Raw genomic sequence first — 12,800 nt, forward strand, 5'->3', positions numbered from 1 at the left:
TCCTCTCTAAGTGTGGCTCTTTTCCACACATGGAGGTCAGTTCTAAGGACAGAGATAAGTAAGATTTTTATCACTTTGATTAGGTGTACATGCGTGTGTTTGTGTATGGGTATGGGTATATGAATGCATGTGCCCAGGCAGGGCAGAAGCATCCAGTCTCCCTGGATCTGAGCTGCCCAACCTGGATACTGGGAACCAAATACACGTCCTCTGCAAGAGCAGTGTGAACTCTTAACTGCTGAGCCGTCTCTCCAGCCTCCTGCAGGCACCCACCCCCAAAATACTTCTGTTCATGTTGCTCAGGTCAACTATTCATTAATTTACTGATATACATAAGTATATCCAGCAGATAATATTGTATGCATTATACATATGCACACATATCATACACACTCACCATGCACAAACACATAGTATAAACACACACCCTCAGGTTTAACTGTCTAATCTGTGTCTTTAGAATATCCACGCCATTCCCCTAAGAGGCTGCAGGTAAGGTGGTTATCCAAGGCTACCTTTTTAAACATCCGGGTGGAATCCTCGCTTATCTGCATGAACCGCATAATGACATTGTTCAGATAGATATCGCTCAGGGTGGCGTGGTCTTTGCTTTCTCTCCTCACTTGGTTCAGGAGCAGATACCAGCAGTTCACCGGAGACAACAGGTTCTGGTCTTTCCTGAGGGGTAAAGGAAGACAGAATTACCATCATTTCAAAGTGGCCTGGGCCAATCAAAAGAGGTCACCCAGGCAGGCGGAGGAGCCCCAGCAGATAGGTGCTGGGATCCTTCTGTCTGCTCTGAGTATTCTTAGATCAGGACAAGCCACAGCCTGCAGGAATCCTGCAACTTACCAGGAAAGAAAACTTGGAGCAAAAATCTGGGTACAACTTCCTGCCCATGACCAGGGCCCCAGGTGCCAGGCCTGGACAGTGCTTGGGCAGCCCCAGGTTTCGCAGCCCACTAAAGAAACAATCATGTTTGCATGAGGATCTATTGGCTACTGTCTCACACACAGGCTGGTCTGCCCCAGCTCACAAAGTCTCCTTTGAGTGTTCGGCCTACTGCTGGAAAAGAAATTTGGCTAAGCATGCTTTCCACGGAACACAAACTTGAGGGTTATTTATTAATCCCTGGATGTATAACCTCCACCCTCCAGAAAACATTCCTGGGGAATCCGAGGGCTCATGAACAGAACCTGAAAGTTTGCTGGCTCATGGCATGTCACATGTCTTGTTGGAACTTACTGAGCCAGCTCAGATTCATAAATGTTCCTGGTTTATTTTAGAAAATAAAACTAAGTGAACTGCAAAGCATAAAAATTAGACATATATACTCAAAGAAAAACTCCATCCCAACACAGTAAGCAACCAACATATCATTCCTTAAAATAAATTAGATGTCCTCTCCCCTCTTGCCCCTGCCACATATGGTGGACGAGGGAGTTGACCTTCCCCCAAGCAGCTGCAGTACTCCGGAAAGTGGGCCCTGTACCCTGCCCGGGCAGCACAGCAGAGCTGGCCCTATTGACAGGGTACAGGTGCGGGAGGGCTGATTCTGAGGGCGCAAAAGCAGGAGAACTATTCCCACTCCTTGCTCATCGAGGCTAGGGGTGAACCAGCTAGGGCAATGCTGGAGACCTCACCCGGGTGATGAGACAGTATGTGTGTGGGGGGAGAACTGGTGGGCCAACCAACCCCGCAACTATCCAGGCCCAGAACCAGGATATGAGCTGGCCAACCCCAAATCCACCCATCTATGATCTATGGGAGCAGATTAAGAGGCCCGTTCTGCAGACCCAAAGCTCCAGGATCTCCACGACACGGGGCAAGATGAGGATAACCAAGAGGAGTCCCAGTAAGGGCCCAGCTTCAGTAGTGTGGCAGAAACAAAGACCTTGAAGCAGATCAATGGCTTCGCAATGAACACTTGCAAGTGAAGATACATGAACAAAAGAGTGTACCGTATGACTCCCTCTGTCATACTACGGTTTCCATGACAAGATGCTTGCCTTCTTTTTCCTCTTAAATTTTGTTTTATTTTGGGGGTGGGGTTGCAAGGGCAGAGGGCAGATATGGAGGGATGGAAAATAAGGGGGATCAAGATGCATGATGAGGCCGGGCAGTGGTGGCACACGCCTTTAATCCCAGCACTCGGGAGGCAGAGGCAGGCGGTTTTCTGTGAGTTCGAGGCCAGCCTGGTCTACAAGAGCTAGTTCCAGGACAGGAACCAAAAACTACGGAGAAATCCTGTCTCGAAAAATAAAAAAAAATAAAAAAATAAAATAAAAGATGCATGATGAGGAAGACACAGAGAAAAAGAGGAAGTTAAAAAATTCAGAAGTACAATTTGTTATTGACTGTAAAAACTAACCACAGAATGACAAAATGGCAGTGTTTCTCCTAACTCAAGCACAGAAGAGCCATGCTATCTGATGAGGAGTTTTATTAATTTTGCTTTTAAAGTTGCATGTGATGTGAAAGAGAAGGGATGGGAGGCAGGGAAGGGGGATACACGCGCCATGGCAGAAACACAGAGGTCCGAGCCAACCTCCGATGTGTGCCCTCACCTTCCCAAGGGTACTGGCCTTTAAAGTTCTAAGGATTTTCTCATCTTCTCCCAGGAGTGCAGGGATGACAGATACATGTGTGCTAACATGTTTGGCTTCTACACAGATTCTGGGATCATGGCAAGCGCTCTACTCCCTGAGTCATCCTTCCAGCAAGATGTAATGTTTTATTATTCATGAACATGTATGACTGAACATTAAGTCAGGGGAAAGAAAAAGAAAGTCATGTCATTCTACCATTAGGGTTCTTAGAGTCTGCATTTAATATTGCATTGAATCTAGGAAGCTGAGGCAGGAGGATCAAGAGTTTGAAGCCAGGCTAGGCTACATAGGCTACATAGCAAGTTCAAGGATGCCTTATAAGTCTCATCTTAAAAGCAAAGAAAATCTCCACTGTCCCCCAAACACCTACATTGAGTTACAAGCTCTGTTTACAAGACAAAGAAAGCAAGAACAGAGGCAGAAATGGGTTCAGGAAGAAATCCCCATGCACACTGGGATGCTAGCTCTGACCTGGGACGTCTTTCCTCTTAGAACCATCAAGAAGGAATGGTGAGTCCATGGCAGGTAAGTGGAGCCTTTCTATCTGTGTCTCGTCAGCCCCAAAAGCAAGCACTGCTTGGTTCATTTGAACTATGCTTATCGTTTATCCTGAAGCAACTAATAAATTCCCTAAGAATATTTCATATGCCTTTATATCCTTGGTACACACCCGGATGGAAGCATGAAACAGTATTTCATGGATTGAATAAAAACGCATTATTATTGTCTTGTTATTAGTGCCGATCACAATATTGATGATAATAATAGAATAAAAATAGAAGGTATCATTTACTGAGCCTGGGAACTTCAAGCCAGGTTTGGGGAGGTAAAGGCGGGCAATCTCAGCAACACGGAAGGCTGAGGTAGGAGGATGACAAATTCAAGGCTGGCCTGGACGACTCAGGGAGACCCTGTCTCAAATTTGCATAAATGTTAATGAAAGCTTGTGGGTCCTACTCACACTGGGCTCTCACCACTGCTAGCGTACCCTGTCTGTGTGGCTGGGATAACTGTTAATGTCTCTGTACTTCATTTACTTTGTACAACTGGTAAAATAGCAGAGCAGGTCTCATGGGGTTATTGTGAAGATGACGTGGGCTACTATCTACATTTAAACGCTTGCTATCATGCCTTGGGCACAAGGTAAGTGCTGCGTATACAATGTTAGCTATTTTTGTCTAAGAGGTCGCTCCGATCGAGATCTGACAGTAACTCTACTTAATCCTTCCCACAGCCACTCTCTGTGTCCTGACTGTCAACACGAGAACTAAAGCTCACCAAGGATTTGGTGAGGACCAAAGTGAGGGCCAGAGCGAGACCTTGTGTGGGAGGCTGATCTGAGCCTTGCTGGTGGCATTTGCTGTAGCAACTCGAGGCTACAGACCAGTGTGACATTAGTGATAGTGACCCCAAATTAAGAAGAGCCAGGCTCCGAGGTCTAGTTTCAACAGGTATGTGCATGACTGTGCTTAAAGACTCCGTGTCTGGAGAGAAGAGAAGGAGCGTTGTACACACATCCCAAGCCAGCCACCAGTTACAGCGAGGTCTCTGCCCTGTTACTGCCACTCATGGTCATGAGCCGTCAGGCCTCCTGCCAGAGAAACCAAAGCTTGAGAACATATGTACTGCCACGGTCACGCAGTAGTTAGTCTATTCCAACCCAAGTCTGGCTGATGGCTAATGAAGCCAGCTATTTCCTCTCCAGCTCTACAATCAATAACCAATAATGCTCAAGCCAAAGGTGATTTGAAGATTCATGTGCAAATATTTATTACATTTATTTATTTGGTGGAGCACAGGCCCATGGGGGTCAAAGGACAACTTCTAGTAGTTCTTCCTCTTTCCACCAGTGAGTTCTGGCGAACTGAACCCAGGTCATCAGGATTGGCCTCTACCCGCTATAAGTAAGCAGCCATCTTGCCAAACTGGCTACTCTTCTTTTAATCCAGGCTCCAAAGTCATGGAAGGGTAGGAAATGGAGCTTCAGATCACTGAGAAGAAAGAGGCCCAGTTCTCAGCAGCACCCCCACAGCCAGGCTGAGCAGATCGGGGGTCTCTCTGCTGCCCTTGTGTAAGAGGACAATAAGGAGGGGCCGATAGTGAAGCTTTCTGCTCCAAATCCTTATCTTGGCTTTACCTTTTCACAGCTGGTCTTCTGCAGGATTAAGGCATGGGTACCTTTGACAATAACTAGTCCTTCCTTCCTTCCTTCCTTCCTTCCTTCCTTCCTTCCTTCCTTCCTTCCTTCCTTCCTTCCTTCCTTCTCCTTCTTCTTTCTCTCTCTCTTTCTCTCTCTTCCTCTTTTCCTTTCCCCCTTTCTTTTTCTTTTTTTGACGATGGAAATATCCCCTAAATCCTATGGATCCAGGTGTACATTTATAAGATATCAATTACATTTTAACCATCATTTCTGGGGTTTTACGGCACCGGTGTTTTCCACATTCCCTGGCCCACCGTGATTTCTGAAACAAAAGCCCACACAGCTTTTTTACTACCTCCCCAACTGGGCGTTCCCCTCTCCCTCCACGGTGGCTAGATCACAAGGCCACACGCCATGAGAGACCCTTGGTGTTCTTCCTTCTCTGATAGCTTCCTGTAGCCCACAACCTTACCTGTCACTTAAATGCAGGTGTGGGCGGTTCTACTTAAACCGCTCCAAAGATTCTTATGTCCACAGGGAAAGCCCACAAAGATGTGTGAGAACTTGTAATGTGCTCCGATTAATGCCTGTGGCCGCACTGCCCATCCGATTACGGTGGACTCCCAAAGAACCGTGCGAACCTGGCTTAGAGCCCTTCCCCTGCAGTCCTTTACTGACGAGGTTCCCTTCTTCAGTCCCCCTTCCAGCCAGCCAGTCATTATACAGACTACTGTATCACTCTTCCTGGGAGACGACGGTTCAGGTAGTGTTTGCCTTGCAAGCTCAAGGATGTGTGAGTTTGAGCCACAGACCCCAACACCGAGGAGGCAGAGGTGGGCAGGTGATACCCCTGCGTTGTTCTCTGGCCTTCATAGATGTACACATTAATGTCTGTGCACCGCTATACATACATGCGCTGGCGTATGTGCATGCGTGTGCACACACATACCCTACTCTCTTCCATTACAGGACATGCTAGCACAGTCTGCCAATGGAACCCCGCACCGGTCACTTGTGTACAATCACCTCCCTGTCTCTCTGACTCTGGGGTTTAAGTTATAAAGTAAATTTCATGAACCAAATAACCTGCATTTTTTTTAATGACTACAAACATGTTGGGTGGAGGTGGGGCATGCTCCCCAGGAACACTAAGCCCAAACAAAAGTTGTTGCTTATGTTCTTACAGAATCACCAGAGAGTGGCGCAGGTCTATAATCCTGACACTTGGCAGGCAGGACTTTCACAGGTTCTAGGCTCGCCTGGGCTACAGAGTGAGACCTGGTCTCAAGAAATGGCAAGAAAAACAAACAACTCACTGCACAATTCCTGAGGCCTTTGCTTGAAGCAGCGCCTGCAAACTCACCCTCTCAAAGGTCTGCCTACGGCTGAGAGCAGCTTCTTCTCTGTAGCTGGGAAATTTGTAAACAGTGATTTCAAAATATAAGTTTATGTCTCTGCAGCATGAGTGGGTAGGGAGAGAGGCTGCTAGAGTTATGGGGACACGATCACCAATAACTTCTTAGACAAAGGAGGAAATGCTCAGAACTGAGAAGCGGGGTACCTGATCACCTTGGAAGTTGACTCTGAATCAGGTCTCTCTCCATCCATCTGTCCCTCCCTCTCTTACCCTCCACCCCAGGTATTGAACCTTTGAACTCATGCACGCCCGGCAAGTGCTCAGTCCCCAGAGCAACACCTACAGCTGGAGAGAGTTCTTACTTGAACTGCTGGTGGTCCTTGGTGCTTCTCGTTTTGGCCATGAACCTTTCCGCCAACTTCTCCAGGTTCCGGGAATATTCCGTCTCTATTTCAGCTTTCTTCCGGAAGAAGTCTTGCAGGTCCTGGAGCAGCTGAACCCGCATCTCCGTCTGCTGCTCGAGGCATTTCTGTTGCTCCACCAGCTGAGCTCGGATCTCTGAGGAGAGACAAGAATCCACCTGATGACATCATGAACGTGACCAGGGTAAGCGGGTAGGCGAGGCACGAAGAGAGACGCCTATCAATCACACAGGTGGCCTTGTTACGGCCTCTACTGGAGTCCTGTATTATCGCATCTGTTCGTGCATTATAATAATGTGTACTGCACACATGTGGGCACATGTACAAGACAGAGTGGATGTGGGAACCAGAAGAAAATCCGTGGGAGTTGCTCCCACCTCCCTGCCATGTATGCCTAAGAAATCAAACACAGATCATTAGCTTGGTGGCAAGTACCTCTACCCATTGAGCCACCTCACCGGCCTTTGGTTGTTTAATTTAAAAAAAAAACATCTGTTGGTCTATTTTTTAAAGAAAAAAAATGAGCTGAGACCCAGGGAAAAATACAGCAGATTTGAACAGAAATATGTCTCACACGTGTTAGAGCACAAACACACACTGAGTCAGGAGGGAAAGAAGTTACAGCTTGCAGGCAATCCAAATGCTAAGGTGCTGTTGCCATCAGAGGGGGACTCTAAACTCGTCAGAGGCATTTCACATTGACTACCCCTTTGGAGCCCGAATAGAAGAGAAATGGGCACCGTCTCTTCCGGACGCCGGAGCTGACATACGTGTCAGTTGGCACACGCAGAGACTGACATCTGGCAGTTTTTATTTCGGGCACACATTCCTCATTTGTAAAACACTTCGCTTCGGGGTTTATAGGCATGCCGGAACTAAAAATAACTTCTTTCTATATCCAAGTAATCCATTCAGAACAGGCAACCTTCGGGTCCAACTTACTCTACTCGGAACAGCAAGGCTGCTCTCCCAGCCTTCAGCTTGAGCACACTGTTCAAACCAACACCTTTACATGACACCCATTCTGAGACTCCACTGACCATGGTAATACTTTAGGAAGTCGAAATATGCGTATCTACGGATTCGGGGAAAGCACTGTGCAAACACAATGGATACAACTTAGTTGTAAGTGGCCATTGCAGGGAAAGCTGTGCTCTGGAAAAGAGGGCACACTAAGCACACACTGCTGGCTGACTTTTGGTCTAAGACCTGTGGTTAGCTTCCAAAGACAAGGATAGTTCCCTGTGGAGAACCTCTGTGCCCCTCCTTCCACACTGTCCACACCTATGCCCGAAAAGAGGGCAGCAACCTAGTTCAGTGGAGACAGAGGAATCCAGTGCCAAGAGTACTTTCTTCTAGACACAGCTGATGATGGATACACAGGGATACACGGGGATTTGCTCCTGCTAGTTAAACTCACTAGTAGCCAGATGGTTACGGTGTGAGTGTAGAAGGTAGGTCAAGAAGTTTGCTAACTTTCCTAACACTGAATTATAACATTTACTTCATTTCTCGCGTCAGCACTGCCTTCACAGTTGGTAAGGCGATGACCTGGGATCCCGTCTCTGCTCTGTGAGCCTGACTACTGGAATACTTTCTCCATCTTTCTATCCATCCAGCAGCTGAGTGGTTGTCGCATCTCCCAGCGAGAGCTTAGCAGAGAGGCCTAAGCTCTGCCCTGAGCTCTGTTATGGTCTAGGCACCGCTGCAGGGGGGGTGGGTGCCTCGGCAAAGGCAAGGTGGCATGCCTCATGTTCTCTCTGGGCTGAGGGATCCTCCTCCCAACCTCTCAGGAGTGTGGTGGTTGCCGGAGAGAACACATCAACAGGCTTTTAACCACAAGGAAGGGCATCTGCTTCACCGTCAATCAAAGTAAGCGGTTTCCAATATAGTATTATAATCAGCGCGGCTGCCAAATGCTTTCTCCTAAAAAGATGGAGCTATTTTTGTTTCATGAAGGAGAAGAAAAAAAAATCAAGGATGAGGGTGTTTTTCATTCAGGAATTCCAGTAAATCTTTTGAGACGAAGTGATTTTTAGTGAATCCTGCTGTGCTAAGAGAAAATGAATCAATCACATGAGGTCCTCCCCATGAGCCACTTCCTCTCCCTGGTATCCAATAGGAAATACAAGTGGCTCTGCTACAAAGCTTATCAAAGTTGCTCAGCAATTAAACGGGCTTTCTTCAACTGCGTATAAATAATTAAAACTCCTGGAAAAACCATGAGCCTTTGGTTCTGTACCAAGGACTGCAAGTCCTTCCCTAACCCCAGATTCCTGGGCAGTCCATGAAGGCCTCTCCCAGCAGCTCTCGTGAGCCATTCTCGATGCAATTATTACCTTCAGACTCAAGGTTCATTTTAATGTAGTGGAGCACATCATTATCGAGCCTGCATCTTATGTTAGTGAGAGTCCCAGGCTCTGGAGACACAGCTTCACTGTGGACCAAATCCTTTTGTACACCGTGAATATGTATTACTGTCATTGGCTAATAAAAGCTGATATTTTATCAGTAGCCAGCCCCCTCCCCCCCCAAAAAAATAGGTGGAATGATCAAACTGAGGATACAGAGAGAAAGATGGGCAGGGTCAGAAAGTTGAAAGCAACCGTGGAGAAGACAAACATGCCATACTAATCAAGGTACCACCACAGGGCGGAGCATAAATAAGGAATATGGGTTAATTTAGAATGCAGGAGCTAGTTAGTAATAAGCCTGAACTATTGGCCAAGCATTTACAATTAATACAAGCCTCTGTGTGGTAATTTGAAAGCGGCTCTCAGGATGGGAAAACTCTGCCTATACACTTACGCTATGGTGAACCTTCAAAACGTAAACTCAGTGCTGCTCAGCTGGTAGAGAGCTTGCCTACCGTGCACGAAGCCCTGGGTCTGGCTTCCAGCACTGCGTGCATGTACCGTGAATTGTAGCACACACCCGTCATCCCAGTGATTAGAAAGCAGAGGCAGGAGGGTCAGGAGATGAAGGTCATCCTCGGTTACACAGCAAGTTTGAAGCCGGTCTGGATTACAGGAGATGCTGTCTCAAAATGAGAAACAACCGATCTGAAAGCTTACTGCCCGGAACTACTCTCATGAGACGGTACAGCCTGTAGCTCCATTCACGTCAAGTGTCCAGATAGACTCCTTCAGAGACAGAGGTAGATGAGTTTTGCTTGGGGGCTGGGAAGTGGCTGCGGTTGGGGGAGAGTTCTTTTGGGGCCGATGAAAAGGATCCACCAGAGTGCTTGATTCATCAGCGGGTTGTGTAACTCAGAATACACTAAAGCCTCCGCATTAGTAAACAGCAAATGCAGCGTACATCCCAGAGCCAGCTGTTCCATCTGGAAAACACTGCGGCACCAGTCTGAGGATCTCCGTTGCGGTTCCATCTTAAGTGACGGTGACATCAGTGAGGATGCCATCCTTTTGTACTTTTCTTGTACTTCTTGTCAAATTAGACAGGATTTAGAACGATGTCTGCGTAAAGTGACCCTTCCCTTAGTTCTTCCGTTTTCGTTGTGAATTTACCCAAGCCCGAGAGTGAATGGACTCAGCAGATACCATCTCTGTGTTCACTGTTGTGGATACGAATGCTTTACCTAGCCAAGAATCAGCAAGGATATATGACCAGGACCCCCACACTACCGCAAAACGCCGCAGAAAATGTAAAAATGTGGTGTCTCTGCCCGGGTTCTGCTGCTCAATATTTAAAAGTCTAGGCCAGTACCTATTAAATAATCATAATTGCTGTATCATTAATAATAATAATAATCATATGGTCTCAACTACTGTTATTTTGCATTTATTTTTAACTATGTCTCCTCCAACCGTGTGTGTGTGTGTGTGTGTGTGTGTGTGTGTGTGTGCATTTGGGTGTATGTGGAAGTCAGAAGTGTTGGACCCCTTGGAGCAAGAGTTACAGGTGACTGTGAGTCACCCAAAGCAGGTGTTGGGAACTGAACTCAGGTCCTTTGGAAGAGTAGTATGCGTTCTTAACCACCAAGCCAGCTCTCTAGCTCCTCCAGGCTTTGGCTGTTGTTTGTTTTGTTCTGAGTCAGAGTCTCAGTATACAGGCCTGGATGGCCTGAAGCTCACTAAGTAGACCAGGCTGGCTTTGAACTCACGGTCTCTATTTACACCACCACACAAGGCAGCCTGTCTTTTTTTTTTTTTAAAAAAATGACTGTTATTCATTTGTTTCCTAACTGAGCATCAAACAAAATGGAGAAACACCAATAGTTTAATAAGCACAATGAACACAGCTTTGTAACCACTGCACCTGATCTAAGGGGGAAGGAGAAGTGGGAGAAACAGTTCATCTAGGTTATGAAAGTCCGCTAACACCAAATTAAATTATATTACCCAGAAACAGAGGAAATGGAGGAATGTCTTACTCTTGCTTTGACAATGGGAAGTCCTAACTCTTAAAATAAACCTGTGTCAAATAGTAGGTGTGACATGCTCTATGGGTTACTAAGTGACAAGGGCACTGGTGTAGACAGAGGGACCAGGGGATGCTATGGTCACCCGGCAGATGACAATACAGTAATAGTTGTGAGAGCACCATGGGCCACCTTTGTTCCTTCATGTTTCTTCTGTGGTCAGGTTTCCCTCTCACTAGGAGTCTATATCCTGTTAGAGTGCATTAGTGCCTTCACCCAAGGAAATAAGGGAATGTCGGGATGGTGCACCAGCCTCTTGTCTTCAAGAGACTAAAAACCCAGTCAGACTCCAGCCAGTCCTACTGGTTACTTATGTGCTCACTGCTCACGTGACTGTTCACACAGCCTAGTGAGGGCTGCTCAGCTAAACACCAGTTGTAAGGCTGGTGAGATCGGCTTCTGAAGCTGAACATTTAGAGCAGAAAAGAAAAATCTATAAGAACAATGAGCTGAACAAGCAAAAGCCATTTTTTTCTCTTTGGCTTTCCAGAACATGGTTTCTCTATGTCGCTCTGGCTGTCCTGGAAACTCGCTCTGGAGACCAGTTGGGGGGTTGGCCTCAAACCCACAGAGATCCACCTGTGAGTGCTGGGATTAAGGGTGTATACCATCAATGCCCAGTCATTTCTCTACAGTAGAAATCTAAAGGATTCATGCTTCTGCTATAATCTGGGCAGAAATTAAGTAATTGCAGGATGGATGCAAGGTAGAGTTAGTGTCACGGGTCGCAAATCATGTGGGTGAGGCAGGTCATTCACCCCCACCAAAGATTCCTCACGCAAAATGTCTTTGCCCCCCTCAAGGTTATGGTCAGAATTGAACATGATGCCGTAAGTATAAAGCATGCCACATCTGTAAACTAGGAAATGGACAGGCAGATTGTCACTAGTCCTGGCAGACTTCCATTAGGAAAACACTGGGCGCGTGAGATGGCTCAGTGGGTGAAGAAGCTTGTCACCAAAACTGAAGACCTGAGTTTAATCCAGGACCACATGATAGAAGGAGAGAACCATGCCCACAAATTGTCCTCTGTCCTAAACACACACACACAAACATGCACGCACACACACGAGCCGCATGCACACACATGTACACACGTACACACACAGGGAATGCATACATACATGCACACACAAACACATGAATCCACATGCATAATCATGCACACACGTACATACACACAAAAAGACAAAGAAAAATGTTTATTGATCATTTCCCTGTACCACTCTCTGTGGAGGTTCTAAACAACACAGCGAAAGTCACAGCCCCATCTTAATAAAGAGACATGGGCAACACAGGTGGCAAGGGCTGTTGCCCCTCACAGTCTTGAAAGTAGGAACTATGGGAACACTGAGAAATGTGGAGGGGATACTGCGGGACAAAGGGGGACAACTAAAGAGACAGTCCTGGGCCAGACTCATCACTAGCGGGGAGACGGGTTCCAGGGTGAGGGTGGAGGGGGAAAGGAGGCGCCACTCTGACCTCAGCTGCTGCAGCTAAACCCTTCACTGAACACTGATGTAGTCATGCACTAGGCTAGAACAAACTGTACGAGGAGTCTAAGGAGTAAGGCTTTATTAATATTTCACAGGCCAGTTTCCCAAAGCATGTTGATGAGAGGACCCCGGCTCAGGATGGATTTTTAGGTTTTGTTAGTCTAGTTGGACACAGAGTGGGGGATTTGCAGTAAGTTTTCAGGTAAATTGTTTCATCTGACATCCTAGTCAGATTTCCGTTGCTACGATCAAATGCTGACCAAAAACAACTTAGAGGATAGAAGTCCATCAGTGATGGAAGTCAGAGCAGAAACTCAAGGTCTGCAGACAGGATC

General features: G+C 46.8%; 1 protein-coding gene across 2 annotated transcripts in view; it reads right to left on the reverse strand.

Moving 5' to 3' along the window:
- Positions 1-12,800, reverse strand: part of Srgap1 (SLIT-ROBO Rho GTPase activating protein 1) — a 273,061-nt gene that overhangs the window by 150,046 nt on the left and 110,215 nt on the right. For both annotated transcript variants that reach the window (XM_075954130.1, XM_075954131.1), the window contains exons 2-3: positions 6,469-6,664; positions 516-678 (exon numbers count right to left, since the gene is read on the reverse strand). In XM_075954130.1, coding sequence (XP_075810245.1) covers positions 516-678; positions 6,469-6,664 — 359 coding nt within the window. The remainder of the gene's footprint in view (positions 1-515; positions 679-6,468; positions 6,665-12,800) is intronic.

This window comes from Microtus pennsylvanicus, chromosome 20 (genome assembly GCF_037038515.1).
Source record: "Microtus pennsylvanicus isolate mMicPen1 chromosome 20, mMicPen1.hap1, whole genome shotgun sequence".
In the NCBI taxonomy this organism is placed as follows: domain Eukaryota; kingdom Metazoa; phylum Chordata; class Mammalia; order Rodentia; family Cricetidae; genus Microtus; species Microtus pennsylvanicus.